At 45.9% G+C, this 16,042-nt stretch overlaps 1 protein-coding gene across 11 annotated transcripts in view; it reads left to right on the forward strand.

Annotated features, from left to right (window-relative positions):
• LOC149359882 (uncharacterized) overlaps positions 1–16,042 on the forward strand; it is a 53,879-nt gene that overhangs the window by 31,924 nt on the left and 5,913 nt on the right. For 10 of the 11 annotated variants that reach the window (XM_089572006.1, XM_089572009.1, XM_089572007.1 and 7 more), the window contains 6 exons: positions 2,192–2,284; positions 4,697–4,771; positions 6,534–6,632; positions 11,529–11,612; positions 12,412–12,597; positions 13,878–13,958. In XM_089572006.1, coding sequence (XP_089428132.1) covers positions 2,192–2,284; positions 4,697–4,771; positions 6,534–6,632; positions 11,529–11,612; positions 12,412–12,597; positions 13,878–13,958 — 618 coding nt within the window. The remainder of the gene's footprint in view (positions 1–2,191; positions 2,285–4,696; positions 4,772–6,533; positions 6,633–11,528; positions 11,613–12,411; positions 12,598–13,877; positions 13,959–16,042) is intronic. The other variant, XM_089572008.1, reaches the window with a different exon arrangement.

Raw genomic sequence — 16,042 nt, forward strand, 5'->3', positions numbered from 1 at the left:
TTTTTCCCCATGAGACGGCACTTTTTTAACGTGCTGTAAAGACTCAGTACTGCCCTCACTGCCCGCTAACGACGACTTTGCCACTCGACGCCAGAGCCTTTCACGTTGCCTACGGGCGTGCTGCATCATTGGCTTGCAATTAGATAGAGAGTGTGTGCGGCCGCAGCGTCGCTGTAGACCGACCCCAGAGGCATGTGCTTCTGCCCCTCTCTCGGTCTTCCCCTGGCTGTTGCTCCAGGAATGGACTTCACACCTTGTGTCGCCGGTGCTCTACGTCGTTCCTGCTCCCGACGCACAGTAGCTATCGGCGCCAGAATCGCGCGAGCAACCGCACGATGGTTTCGTTTTTTTAGAACACAGCTCTTAGGCATCATATTCTGCGTTTCGCGGTGTCGCCGACACCATTGCCATCACTGTCGCCGTTGTCCGTTGTAACCAGCAGTGGGCACCCTTTAAGCTGTGAAAACAATGGAGCGGGAGCTTGGAAAGGAGAAAGTAAAAGTGCAACCTCCTCCCCTCCTTAGCAACCAGCACGCCAGTGGGGTGCGCAGCACTGCATGGCAACCGTGACGTCAAACAGTAGTGGTAGAACGAGCGCACGCGCGCGTTAGCGGTGGCAGCTACACCACCGCTCCTTCGCTAGACATCTTGTCTTGTTGCAGTCGAGTGAGTGAGACGCATGGCTCCGAAGCAGCGGCCCAGTGATTCCACGCCAAGCGGTTCAGGGAAGCGGCAGTGGGTGGACCACGAGGCTTTCACCAAGCACACTTTAGAATTTCCGAAGTGTCTTCGGTATTTTTTTGAAGAAAGGAAATGCGCAGTATCTCTCACAGCTGCGAAACCAGTAAGGCGGGGCTTGGAAAGCAGAGGGTAAAATTTGTAAATTCGTTTTTGAGGAAAGGAAATGCGCAGTGTCTGTCTCACATACTTGGTGGACACCTGAGCCAGAGGGGAGGCGCATAACTGCCCTCTTGGAACAGTGGGCACCTCAATTGTGCTTTAAGCTACGTGGTGGTAGTGATGAGATGTGGGCTTCATGCTTTGGCATTGACAACGTTGTGCCAGAAATGCTGCCACCTGCCAGGGTGGCAGAGTGGGTGGGGACTTTAGTGGAGATATAAAGAAGAGCAGGAATTTCTAGCCACTTATGCGGGAGAACATCCTGTTCCTCTCGCTTGTAACACCTCCTACGGCAGTGACAACCTCGCGAAATACTTGCGCAGACCTCGTCTTTGAGAACCAGGCATTGGTGCAGCAAGTCGAGCATATATCCATCTATTTCTCCGTCCACAAAGCTTCCTTCATGACAATCAAGAACTGTTAGTGGAGTGTTTCTTGAAGAAGGAATATGTGTGAAAAATAACAAGTTGTCTGTAATTGTACATACATGTCTTGCTCAAATTCTTCGCCTCAGTCTCTCGAAAAGCTGAAACAGCTGATGAGCTGTGCTTAAATTTTGCACTAGGAAGTAATGTAATCGTCGGCATTTTTTTTCTCTGCCCTATCGTTTCTCGCTGCTTTTGAGCACGAACTGTTGTAGTGCCACATGGTATGACCTTTTAAACGAGAAAGTGCGGGAGATAAGCCGACAGAGCGGTAGCACGGTGCGTTGTGTCAACCACGGTCACTCGTTGTGATCGGCACTCCTCTCATGGCAGTTCGTGCTTTATCGTCATGAAACTTTCACGTGGTTCTGCCAAATTCGAGTAGCTCAGCACTAGCTGACATATAGACGACAGCTTACTGGAAAAACATGCAAATGAAAAAGATCATTGCAAGAAACACATTGCACTGTAATGGTACCCTGCACTCCTCAGAATCTTTCTTCCCCTCTCCCCTCTATCTTTATTTAGCAGAGTTTAGCTGTGCTAGAACAGAGGCTAGTTGGTTTTGCATCTTACTAGCACTAATCAGGAACTAATAGCACTAATCAAGAATTGCACTGATCAAGCACCGATAGAGGTGCAGTGACACATGCTTCATCATGATAAAACCTGGACGAAGCATGTGCTGAAATTGTACAAAAGGACAAGTGTAATCAACAGTATGTAATCAACAGTCATGAGTTTGCGCTTCGTTTGATGCGTGTCTCTCTTTGTCATGTGTGGTGTGGAATAGTGCGCTATAACCAGTAGCTTAGCTGTGATAACCTTGGGTGAGCGGCTTCTTTGTTTTACTCCTTCCATGTCAGCAGCAAGGAGAACCCAGACAAGAACGTTGCATCATCACCAGCACCTTCGAGGGCAGGCAGAACACCATCTCGAGCAAGGAAGAGCACTGCGAGGTAACCATCATTTGCACTGCATGATAATGCTTACCTCGCTACAAGGCTCACTTGGGTTGCTTAGCTTTTAGCGAAACTAGAATTGTATTGAAAACATGTGGCACATTGAGTGTTTGTTGCTGGTGTCAGGGTAATGCAATATCAGCCACCAGCAGCTGTCGTGGATCTTGGTTCGTGTGTTGACTTCAGCAATGCCCCCACACTTTACATATGAATCTGACGTGTGCAGCAAACTGTGTGTACATTGTAAGTGATAGCCTGCAGAATCTGCAATCAGCGCCAGGCAAGGAAGGAGAGGTGCTGCAAACTTATGGGGGGCGTGTGGCAAATAAAATAGCCAATTTGGTCGGAATTTTCAGTTCCTCATCCTTGGGCCTTCATCTATCTCGTCTCAAAAAAATATATTGATATATGCAGTTGAAAGTTAGAGAATGGCTTTTTATGCGAAGCATACTACTTTAGCTACCACTTCAGCCCTTCACCGTGGTTATGCGCCTCCAAATCACGTGATACATGACGTCACACCACGTGACACGATGACGTCACGACAGTAGAGAAAGGGGGGCCCACCTCGTGCCGTCGCTGTGGTTGTGCGCCTCCAAATCACGTGATACATGACGTCACACCACGTGACACAATGACGTCACGACAGTGGAGAAACGGGGGCCCACCTTGCGCTGTCGCTGTGGTTGTGCGCCTCCAAATTACGCGACACGATGATGCTTCGCATTCTCCAGGCTTAACCAAGTTAAGCCTCAGCCGTTTTTTTTTTTTTCAATAGTGGTCGTCGAAGAATGAGTGAATTGTCCGTCTGGTGTCCTTGGCGCATCGAGGATTCCGCGGCTTTCCTACTGCGGGGCAGGCTCATTTTGTATCACAGCAAAGAGGAGAGATCAGGCCTTCTGCTGGTTGCAACAGTGCATTTCTCTGGCCAAAATGAAAAGCAAGCAAGACGATAAGTGGGGAAAATAGGGCAATAAACTTTAGTTGAGCAGAACGTTGGGCCAGTTGGTGTAGTGACATATTCAGGAAAACTTTGCGCAGATTAACACAAGACGGCAGGGAGAAACGCGCACGCACACACACACGACAATGCACGACAAACATGCACACGTGTGTGTGTGCGTGTTTCTTTCATCCATCTTGTGTTAATCTGCGCAAAGTTTTCCTGAATAAATTTTAAGGTGGATTTTCTCACCTTTCACTCATTCTGTGCTTACTATCATTCATCCCTTCAGCATATCGTAACAAACGACAGTAGAATGATTCTGTTATTTACGCATGAATTCTGAGACGTTGAGGAGTGCAATAAAGTTCTCAATTTTTCTGTGTATACGTGAAATAGCTTTTTAACTTATTTTTGTGAGAAGCATTATCGTGTATATATGCATGCTGGAGTTTAAATTTTATTTTCATGTGTAGTGAGGGTTTAAAAAAAAACTGATTTTTTTATTGCGTGTAACGGGACTTTGTGAAAATGTTAACATAAGAAACTTGTAAATACTCAACTGCAACCGGAAGTACTTGTATTTGGGCGTGTTGGTTCATAACTTTTCAGGAGGACACAGGGGCGCAATAAAAGACACGGACATAGAAGTAGACAGGGACGAGCGCTTTAGAAGTAGACGAGGGACGAAGCGCTCGTCCCTGTCTACTTCTATGTCCGTGTCTTTTATTGCGCCCCTGTGTCCTACTGCAACCGCTTGCTTAAAAAAAATGCAATTATAGAATGTGCACAAAAAGTTACATACTGGGCCAAATTTGGTGATAGTTCATGCATAAATAGCAAAAAGAGTTTTAATTGCCGTATCCCTGCTTAAATTGTTGTTTTGCATTCGAGGCCTGTATGAGGGTTGTGGGGCAGCTAAGAGTGTGCTTTATTTTCTGCATGGGCTGATTACTTGTACCAAAACTTGGTAGTAATTAACAGTGTATCGGTGACTACGGGTGAGTCACTGGGACTAAGAAAAAAGTATGAAAGCAGTGCTTGCAAACAACAGTGAGGCTTTGTGTTTTTCCCGCAGTATGGTCTGAAGGATCTTTTTCCACTTTTCAGTTTTTTAAGGCAGTTTTCCTTTGTCCAGGCCTTCTGCGTTTATTAGTGCGGCACGTTATTAACTAAGATGTTATATACAGGAAGTGTAAATAACTGTATCCTGCAGGGCTGAGTACCAGAGCTGCTCTACTCTGATAACATATTGCCTGAGCGATGGAATATGCCTCTCCTTTTTTTTAGCGTAGTGTCGTGATCTGTACTGGTGATTGTACGGAAAAGCAATCGGTTTCTTGGGGAAACATTTTATGTTAAACTGCACAAGGCTTAAACGAAGAAATCTGCAAGTGCATTGAACTGTTCCTCTGCTGGAGAGCCATCTGGTATTTCCCCTCACTTCTTTTCTTTTTCTTCTGAAGGACTTTCGTTGCTGAAACAGTTCCAGAAGAGCAGGTGGACTACTCGGAAGTTGGACCGCAGCCTCAGCAAGCAAGGTGAGCTTGATATGTTACTGGCACACTGAAAAGATGGCTTCTCTGTAACTCTCTTTTGTTGCTGTGTCTTGCCTGCAAAGTCATTGGTGGCACCGTGTGGAATTGCTGGTGTTGACTCTTTCCTTACCTCGCCCATTGAGCATTGTTGGCCTGCTAACAATGACTTTGCGCGCAGATTGCAGTACTTTCCGCATTGCTTACGAGCACGCTGCACGTCTGGGTTGCAGTCAGAGAAGTGCAGTTCTGTTTCCGATGTAGTTTTCTTTTTCCCCATGAGACTGCAAAGACTCAGTACTGCCCTCACTGCCCGCTAACAACGACTTCGCCACTCGACTTCAGAGCCTTCCACGTTGCTTACGGGCACGCTGCATTGTTGGCTTGCAGTTAGATAGAGAACGTGTGCGGCCGCCCCGCCGCCGTAGTCTGACCGCAGAGGCATGTGCTTCTACCCCTCTCTCGGTCTTCCTCTGGCTGTTGCCCCAGGAAATGGGCTTCACAGCTTGCGTCGCCGGTGCTCTCCGCCATCCCTGCTCTCGCCGCGCAGTAGCTATCAGTGCTGGAATCGCGAGCTACTGCGCGATAGCAATGGCTGTGCACTGTTGGCTTTTTTTTGTTTGTTTTGCTATGCTCTATCGTTTTTCTCACTGCTTTTGAGCACGAAGTGTTGTAATGCCACGTGGTATTACGTTTCAAAAGAGAAAGCGCCGAAGATACGTTGACGGAGCTGTACCACAGCGCGTTGTGTCAACCAAACTCACTCGTTGTGATTGGCGTTCCTCTCATGCCAGTTCATGCTTTATCGTCACGAAACTTTCGCGTGGTTCTGGCAAATTTAGAGTAATTCAGCACTAGCTGACATATAGATGGCGTAGCCAGTTCGTTATATGAACACATCCATTGTTAGTAGTCCATCATTGAATTCCTTTAGCACACGTGTGGAAAATCAACTACTTATATCTTAGTATTTATTGAGTTCATATATGTCATTACCAAAGTTATTCCTTCCGTTTGTGTTTTCACTTGTGGTATTATTGTCTGCCAAAATCATGTCACATGATCCTCATTCTGGTTTATTTGTTATTCGTATCTTCTAATGTATGATCTCGTGTCATATTTTTATGTACTTTGATTAATTACCATTGCTATTTTTTTTTGTGTGTGCCTCTGTACTTTGAATGCCCTCCCTGTTACGATCCCTGATGGGATTGACAGTATCGAATAAAAAAAAAAAAAAGGTCAACCGCCACAACACCTTTGTTACGTGGAGATCTCAAATACACCCGCTTCAATGGGGGCGGCATTGGGGAGTTGAGAAACTTCATAATATCGAGGAATTCGCTGTATGGAGGTTTTTTTACTTCCAGGTTTAATTATATGTACCTGTTTCAGGAGTTTGCATACTTCCTTTCATGCAGCGGTTGTTGGGTTCTGTCATTTGTAAGGGTCACAAGTTGTTAAAATGTACATAAAAGAAGTCTGAAAATGTTCACGATGTTTAAAAAAGGCAGGCTATTTGAAAAAGAAGTGTACACACCTAGAGACCCTTGTTCAGCAACTTCTATTGTCATGCGCATGATAGCCCTTGTGGGGAAGCAATACAGATGAAAAAAGGCTGTTTATCAGTACATCATTGTGGTCCCTTTCTACGCTATTCCTTCCCATTTTTGCTTTATTTTGCTTTGGTGGCATGAATGAAGTTGGGTGGTGAAGAACTTGCATGTGTATTTGTGTTTTTTTTTTTTCTCTGTGTCTCCACTGGCAGCAAGGAAGGCTCAAAGAAGGATGTCCCATCATCCTTCCCGCCTCCCAAACAACAGGGCGTGGCAAGCAGGACCCCTCGAGGAAGGCGAAGCACAATGAGGTAACATACTTTGACAATGTGCAGTGTGATTTATCTCATGAGAGCTAAAGTTTGTTGTTCTTTAACCCTTTCACTGTCACGGACGTACCGGTACGTTTTCGCGCTCCCCCCCCACAGTGTCACTGACGTACCGGTACGTTCTCTATCGTGCATTCAAAATTTTGCGCTTGAGCGCAAAGCTGACGCTCTTGGACTAGCTGCGCCATCTGTTGAATCTTTCTACAAGTTCGTATTTTCGCCCCTTACTGTTTTGGTACGTGTATTGAAGAGTACGGAGCGACTGCCATCCCACCCCTCTCTCTTTGCTGAGTGGCGCGTTCCCCGGATCATGACGTGCGCGTGTGGTTATGGGTCCAAGGGTTGTTCTGTTATCAGCCGCTGTTTTGCAGGTTTTTATTTTTCTTCTGTCGGCGTGTGAGCTATGGCGCTTCAAGTTCAAGGGCGCGCGCCGTTGCCACTCCGAGAGTCAAAGAGACTGACACATGACTCGATCGCTGCTTTCGCTCTCTCGTCGCACCCTCGCTTGCGGCTGGAAGCAGCAAAAGCAAAGCCCCTCAACTTTGTTTTAGCCTTTTTCCATCTCCCTCTCTCATCTTCATTACACAGCGTCCCATTTCTCTCCGTTTTGTGGGCCACTGAAAGCACACCCCCGCTGCACGCGGTTACTTTCGGATATGGCTGACCGCGCGGGACCTTCCTCTGCGCATTGGAGTGATGGCTCTTAAGATTCTAAATACGAGCCCAGCTCGGATTCGGAAGAGGCGAGTTCCGCATCCTCAGATTCTGACGTTGAAACGGCGGGACCATCATCCCGGAAGTGTGCGACACTGGGGGTGCGTCACGGGCAGAAACACCCGACAGCGAAAGGGTTAAGAAAACTGAAGTTTAAGAAGTGCTGAAGTTTTTTGTGATAGGCAAGCGCTTGTCGCTACTCTTGGAGCATCCACCTTGCATGTCTCATGTTGTTGTGACCAGCTGTCATCAATTTCTGTGTCACTTGTATCGTCTGTTGCTGGTTCCAAGTGTTGTGAATTTGTGTATGAGGTGAGTAAGAAAGGTGCATAAAAGGTCCAGATTAATAACTGCAAGGTGGTGCGTGATAATTCTGAAATTGCTGGGCATTTGGGCCAGCTAAATGGAAAAGGAGGTGAAGACTAAGATCTTGTCGCGTTCTTGGATAGTTGAGTGATTCCTACTGCATGTATCTCTTGCCCATCGAAATGCATGCTAACAATGTATAGTTTAATGTAGGCTAAAATGTCGCACGAAGCTTCTAATGCAAAGAATTGCAAGCTTAAGGGGGGAGCCTGGTCTTGAAAGAAAAAAATTTATTAATGAAGTCACAGTCGAGGAATCTTCAGGGAATATGCATTTTTGTGTGCCGATTCTAGATATGCCATTTAATTTCATGTAAAACAATTCCTTGTGCACTTATGCAGTTTTTATGCATGTGTTTTGTGAAGAGCTTTGAAGAAAAATTGCTTGCTGGAAACTTGCTGAAATCTCTGCCATTGGGTTCTCTTGACACCAAGGAATGCAATAAGAGTAAAATCGTCTTCCTGCCTATCATAGAACTTATATTACAGGGTTTTGAAGTTGTCGCTTCAGAAATGAGAAGAAAAGTGTGCATTCCTGCTTCTTAAGTGGCAGCTTCAGTGCCCTATTACTCAAGTTCTATGATAGCCAGGGTGATAGTTTTACCCTTATTGCATTCCTTGGTATCACCCAATGGCATAAATTTTGGCGAGTTTCCCACAGCAAATTTTCTTCAAAGCTCTTCGTAAAATACTTACATAAAGAGTGCATAAGTGCTTAAGAAATTGTTTTACATGAAATTAAATGACATATCTAGGGTCAGCGCACAGAAATACATGTGCCCTGAAAATTTCATAACTATGACTAAATTAATAATATTTTCTTTTCAAGACCAGGCTCCCCCCCTAAGTTTTGTTGTGGCGTACATCTGGTGAACTTACTTCTGCCAAAGTTACTGTTGTAAGTGATGCGGTTTTTTTAGTTTTTATTTTTATTTTCTCACAAAGCAAGTGCTCTATCATTTAGAGTTTGCCGCCGCGGTGGCTCAGTGGTTATGGCACTCAAGTGCTGACCCGAAAGACGCAGGTAGATCTTGGTCGTGGCGGTCGAATTTTGATGGAGGCGAAATTCTAGAGGCCCGGGTACTGTGCGATATCAGTGCACATTAAAGAACCCCAGGTGGTCGAAATTTCCGCAGCCCTTCACTATGGCATTCCTCATAGCCTCACTTTGGGACTTTAAACCCCCTATAAACCAAACCAAACCATCATTTAAGATTTGTCCCTTCTCAGTACGGAACTTTTATAGTAACCTCATTATTTGAAACCCCCCAAGAGACCAGAGGTTTTTGTTTCAGTTATCAGATGTGCAGCTGAATACATTCACAAAACCAGATGAGATTTGTGTTGTGGATATCTATGCATACAAATAGTATTTTGGAACTTCTCTATTCATACATACCTAAAAGCGTTAGCACAGTGTAACAGAAATTATGGGGACGCTTAAGGCAGGGATACCCTTGAACTTTTTTATTTCTTGAGGTATACATGATCTGTTCTGAAAGTAGTAGGACTCATTTTTTTAAACAAAATTTTTTCAAGAGAATAGTACAAACGAATACAATTTTTCAACCCACACGCTGCTGCCAATGAGTTTTGCAGTTTTCGTACGCCTCCAGGAATGCCTGGACCGGAATGCTATTTAGCTCCCTCGTCACGGCCTGTTGAACCACCTCTACCGATCCGTGATGTTCCCCATTGAGCGTCGATTTTATTCTCTGGAATAGAAAAAAGTCTGGCGGGGCCAAGTCGAGGCTGTAGGGGGGCTGAGGCAGCGTTGCCGCCTTGTGCTGGGCAAAAAACGGGGTCCTCATTCACATGATGAAGAAGATCCTACCGGTTGGCCTTTTCCTCCTCTGACAACACTCCCGGCACCAACTTCGCGCACGCTTTCCTCATGGATAAGTTTTCTGTCACGATCTCAAAAACTTGGGTTTGGGGAATGGTCAAGTCATCAGCAATCAATCTGATACTCATTCTACGATCACTGTTAAGTAAATGTTTCACTCGTTACACATTTTCGTTGGTCTTGCTGGTCGAAGGGCGTCTGGAGCGGTCGTCTTCCTCCACTCTTTCCTTACCTTCTCGGAACAGCATATGCCACTCAAAAAACATATGATCTACCCATGGAAGTGTCACCGTAGGCCTCCTTAATCATGTTGTGAGTCTCTTTGCCCGTTTTACCAGGATTTACTCAAAATTTGATCGCGTATCGCTGATCCAGTAAACGCTCGACGATTCTGCGTGACGAGACGTTTCGACAGGGGTTCACAGTACAAGCGACCTCCTCTCTTCAACGGCCGAGAGCCGATTGCCGATTTTCCCCAGCATTCCCAATATCCCCCTTCAACGATCCTGCACGCGCAGATCGCCTCTCGTCCGCCCGTTCGCCCAGGAAAAAAACCAGTCCTACTACTTTCAGAACAGACCCTGTATAAATGAAATTTTCCTGGTAGGCTCAGAGCACAAACATTTGAATAACTGCTAAGTTTCACGGAGCTTTGCATGCTGGTTCTCAAGTTACGGGAGCATATCAAAATGGTTCACATGTACCCCTTATCCCATACCTGGAGAATTGGCAAAACATGTTGGCACTGTGAAATTCATTGTGGTCATTCCTGGATATGCACCTCAGGGCAAGACAAGGGCTTTTCTTTTTTTTTTTTTAATTTCTTTGCTGAAAAATATTGCCACAGCACTGAAAATAGCAATAGTGTCAATGATTAGACCTGCATTAGCTAAATTCTGATTGTTTATCTCAAATTTCAGATAAAGCATCTCGAATGAAGTGGCTTGTCTTGGCTTAGACATTTGTTCGTGTATGGAATGAATAAAAAAGAAAACTTGTGAAAATCTGATAAGCAGTTTCTGAGATGATGCTGGGATGAGGAGCCACATCAGGCAAAAAAATGTATTCCGAGAAAACGGCCCTTGAAAGGTTTGGGATTGGGAATCATCGCTTGAAACTTCGTTTTGTCGCTGTCACCAGGTTTGTCTTGAACAGCAGCACTTTGTGCCTCTGCCGCCTCAATCTCCTCGAGCATCAGGAAATGCATTTCCAAGCAAACTGTGGACGGTGCGTTCTCACTCCTCAGGATAGATGTGAGCCAGGAGCTGAAGGCTGGGATTGGCAGGCACCAGGTGCTAATGCAGTAGATGATACGTCGCTGGAAGCATTGGTGCAGTCGTTGATGGCAGTGCGCTTCGCCAGATTCAGCTTCTCCATGCGGACAAATTTGATTGAACGCTTCCGCGCGCCGAACGCATGTAGTGTCTTGAACTTTGTTCCACGCATCGTTACCGACCTTGCAACGGTCGACAGGCTCCATGAAACTCTTCAAGGGGCAAAGCAGTCGCAAAAATTACTAAAGATGAAGAGAGCACACAATGCGCAAAGATTGCCGGCAACATCTGTGTGCCAAACTTTCTGTATATTGCTGCCTTGTTCATTGTGTACATTCCTGTTCTTTCGTTTTTGTTTGTTTTTTCCTGTACACGACCACAAGGTTGACACCCTCACATACAATAGCGGTAGTGTAACATTCGGGTAAACACCGTATGCGATATTGCGCAGCCAAGCAGGCTCTGCCATATATTTTGGAATGTTTATAAAAAATTGTATGCTGAAGACTGCCCGGCGAATCGGTCTGCTTTTTGAACAAATGTTGGGGCTAACAGTGAGCTACTACTGGTCGCGCAAAGTGCCAGACAATATAAAAACAAATGCATTGCAGTGTTTTATGTGCTCAAGCATTAGCCAATGCTCCTCATTATTTCTTTGTATTTTTTCTCTTTTTTTAAGGTCTGCTGTCGCTCCGGAAGTACTTCCAGAGGACGAGCTGGCAGGTAGCTCGAATGCAGAAGACCAGCAGCCTAAGGGGGCAAGGTGAGCTTTTTAGTTATAGTCGTCATTGCGATGATGATAGGCCACATAAACCTCACTGCAGTAAACGCTGCTACGGTGAAATCGCCGCTACAGCAAAGTATTTTGGGCTCCCCTCCAGCAGGTGACACAAAGTAATGCAGTCAATTCCCCCCCCCCCCCCCCCCCCCCCCCCCACAATGAACTTCTTTCGGAGCGGGCTTCCACTTCAGCAAAGTTTTTGCAGAGGGAAATGAAGATGACAATTTATTTTGTCCTGTGAAAAGTCTGGGCTTTGCTCGATCACATGCACTCAGTGAGAACTGTAAAGTTGTGTGGCTGTGGAGAGCACAATGTTGGCAGATATCTGCAGCGGTGTTGCAATTTCACTCCGAATTAATGAAATTGTGATGCCATTGACTTATGTATAGAAGCAGGGAGGTCAAATTATCTGAATTTCCTAATTAACGGGGCCGAATTAACGAGGTTTGACTGCAGTAGGACTAAGGAAAAGTCTAATTGGCGTCTGTTAGGAGATGGGTTTTCCCATCTTGGAATGTTTTGAGAGGAGGTTGAAAAATTGGAAATCAAGAATTGTACCGTTGTTCAGCACCCTTTACTGCAATGCATATGGCAACCTTCAGGGAAAATGGTAATAACTGGAAGGAATGTATCACCAAGGAAGACAGCACACTAATGCAGCAACCTTCTTAACACTGCTTGCATTGATTGAGCTCCTGTGGTAATGGGGGCACGAGTGGAGCTTGATGGTGAAAATGCACAATATGCAGCTTCTTATTTCTCTCTCTCTCTCTTTTATCAGAAAGGAGAGCCCAAAGAAAGATGTTGCAGCATCACCACGACCACGTTCCAAGCAACAACCTGCAGCAAACAGAACACCTCGCACCAGCAAGGAGAGCGTGGAGAAAGACGAAGGATCACCGCCACGTTCCAGGCAGCAACAAGCTACGGCAAGCAGAACACCTCGAGGAAGGCGAAGCACAGCAAGGTAATGCTCATTCACACTGGGTGATCGCAGTCGTGGCCTGGAGGCTTGAACGTTCACCTTGGCTGCAGGAGATGGTTGGTTTGAAACCCGCCGCCAGCAACCTGCCAGTAAAAATGGGTACAAGTGTACCCATTTACAAGTGTACCCATTTACCAGGGTACAAGTGTACGGCCCGGCACTCGGCTTCCTCAGGGGTGTGCACTTGGAAGAGGCTTCGCAAACCTTGCTGCGTCCTTACAGGGGCAAAACCAGTTTAGAACACCATCAACCTGCAAAGCTGGTTCGTGATTAAGTTGTGAGTTGACAGGTTCAATGGAATTTCGAGAGTTGGATGAAGTTTAAATGAGTTGGCTCTATGAGAGTTCAGCAGATGAGAATGAGTCTCAGTCTTCGAAGGCGGAGCGAATCACTGGCCCGTAAACGCAACGGTTTTGGTCCAAAACCCGTTTCCCAAGCAGTTCACCCCAGAAAAGTCGAGCACCAGGCCGGGGGAAATCTTGTGCCCATTAGAAAACCGGTGGGTACCTGGCGGGACTGGGGATCGAACCCAGCACCTCCCGAATGCGAGGCGGATGCTCTACCACAAGGCCATCGCAAGGCCACGACTGGGTGGGATGTGCATTCCATCAAAACAAGGCCAAATTGTACTAAGGGTGCGAGGAGCTTTTAATGTTTCAGATTATTCGCTACCCCCACTTTTCATTATGGGTGGGAAAATACTGGAATTTTCGAATACGAATTGAATACGAGTGTGAAGAAAAAGTGCCTTCAAATATGGAATTGAAGATTTGTTCAGTAAGAAAAAAAATTTGAGACAGATAACAAGCAAATTTTGTTGTTCTTAGTTTTTTTTTTTATATAGTGTGGGCTCTTCACACTCCTGTGACTTGACTGGTTTATTTCTGACCGCACACATGTATTTGTACAACGTTCAAGATTGTGGCAGATGTTGCGCACCTGCCGTGTAGAAAGTTCTTTTTCATGCTTAAATACGATGCTCCTGAGAGCCTTGGCCATTGTAATTCTAACCCCTTCAGTTGCTGACTGTATATGTCAGTATCGCTGCTGCCGAGCCCTTTTCTTTGTCGCAAGCTTTAAGCACTGTTCTTAAAGCCTTCGTCTGCCTGCCTATTGTTTTTTGTCACAGCACCATGACAGTATTGTGCTGGTATATACACACTACGAAGAGAAGAGACAGGGAAGTGTGCACATGCGTTCAGCAGTTTTCATGCTTGAGCAGTATCTATACTCTCCCTTATTCTTTGCTTCTTCTCCGAAAGGCCTGCCCTTGCTGAAGTAGCTGAAGAGGAGCAGCAAGTAGGCAGCTCCAAGGATCAAGGACCGAGGACAAAACGAGCAAGGTGAGACTTTTGTGTTGCCTGCGAGATGAATTTCGTGGTGCGTGTGCATCTACATCAGTACTTCCTCTGTACCGTACCTATTACTGCCAGGTAACAAGTAGCATTTAATAGTTTTCTGCATGAACCACGCACAGAAACAGATTGTTCTTGCCCATGTGTTCCAGAAGAGGCTACTGGGGCAGTGTGCATTGCGGTGGCAACTTTGCTACGAAACCTTGAAGACTTTAGATGCGGCCCATAGGCGATTTTTAAAAAGAACGTGCAACTGTATTTTTTTTCTCAATTATCTAGTCCAAAACGGGGTGCGGCTCATTCACGGGTGCGGCCCTTACACGAGATTATACGGTACATGGATCATCACATGTACTCACCTACGACTGCTAAGAAATTTTGAATTTCTTTCTTAAGCTGTTTCGGCTTCATCAACCGAACGATTTGTGTGGCATGTAAGAAGTGTTAAGGTCACGTGAGGCATCAAAAAAAGCTGCAGTATAATCGTATAATCACAGCCAGCCTGTTTCATAAGCTGGAATGACAACGAACAATGTCTGAGCGGTTACATTGCAGTTTTTTTTCGTGCCTCACCTGACATAAACACTCCTTACACGCCGCAGCCATTGTTCGGCTGTTGGAACCGAAACCGTAATTACATCAAAAAGAAAATCGGTTATAAAAAATTTAGCAGCCATGACCTCATGTCCCTGTTTTGACCATCCAGGTGTCTCAGGATGTCGGGAACTCTTAAGAATATGTCTGTGAACGCTCCATGTCTAGTACTGTATCCTCCGAAAGTATGAGCTGGCCTAGCTTCGGAATTATGACCCGTATACCATCTTGCCAGAGTTTGGAGCACTGTGGAACCTACAGTTCTCTCGTCCAAGTAGTGCTGAAGAAGTACAACAAATAGTCCCACAAATGTTGGAACGGTGTTGAACTGTTTTTCCAACGATAATTTTAGTAATTGAAACGGTAGTTCTGACCTTTTCTATGTGAAAGCACTTCTAACTGTACTCCCTCGGTTTCAGCAGTGTTCGTCTGTGCGAAGCCTTTGGATAGCAAGTGTAAATGGCTCACTGGGTCAGTGGAGACCTTAGTCCTGCTGTAGGTGGTGATGCCCACCAATCAAGGCAGCTATGCACCTTTCCTTTTCTCAAAACCAGCTGGAGGTATGGACTGTCTTGATTTTGAGGAAAGGAAACGTGCACAACTGGCTGCCAGTACCAGTGCAAAAACCGTGCTTTGGCACATATTTTGTGCTTGGCAATGCTAAACCGCCAGCCTTACTTTTTGTTTTTTGTTTTTTAAAGTACAGCGAGCTTTCATTCAGTGGGTGAATGAGCACAGAAAGAGCACACGAACACTGCACCATGAAGGTCTGCACTGCCACTAGTGCCCACTAGTAGCACTAGTGCACACTAGCAGCTGCACACTAGTGCTCTTTCGTTCGCAGTGATGCAGCGTGCACTTGCGTGATGACGGACTTGGAGAAGCACGTTTATGCAGCGTGCACCATGTGATCATTGTAGGTTCCGCTGTGCTGCAAACTACTTGTGAGATGGAGCATTGTACCGCAATACAGTAAAAGCTCGTTAATTCGAACTTCACGGGACCGGGAAAAAAGTTCGAATTATCCGATGTTCGAATTATTGAATGGCCGCGAAAAAACCGACAAGAACCATTTGCATTACGGTATATGTAGGGTATTTATACTCGCGTAACGAACCCACTCACATAATGACCCCCCCCCCCCCCCCGATTTTTGCCTAATAATGTGAAAAAAAAAAAAGCGTCAGTCGTTAACGCTTCCCTCCGTTTGGCACCGTCACGGCCCACAACGCATTTCTTGGCGGCGCGCAAGGTGCTGCGCAGCGATAAAATCACTTATCGCTGCACAGCATCTCGGCGCGCCGCCAAGAAATGTGTTGTGGGCTTATCGCTGCGCAGCATCTTGGCGCGCCGCCAAGAAATGCGTTGTGGGCCGTGACGGTGCCAAACGGAGGGAAGCGTTAACGACTGACGCTTTTTTTTTTTTTTTTTTTTCAGATTCTTAGGCCGGGAGCACGGTGTAAGAGTAGGTTAGGTGA

This window comes from Amblyomma mixtum, chromosome 2, assembly GCF_055824585.1.
Source record: "Amblyomma mixtum isolate Tamu chromosome 2, ASM5582458v1, whole genome shotgun sequence".
NCBI classification, from domain to species: Eukaryota; Metazoa; Arthropoda; class Arachnida; order Ixodida; family Ixodidae; genus Amblyomma; species Amblyomma mixtum.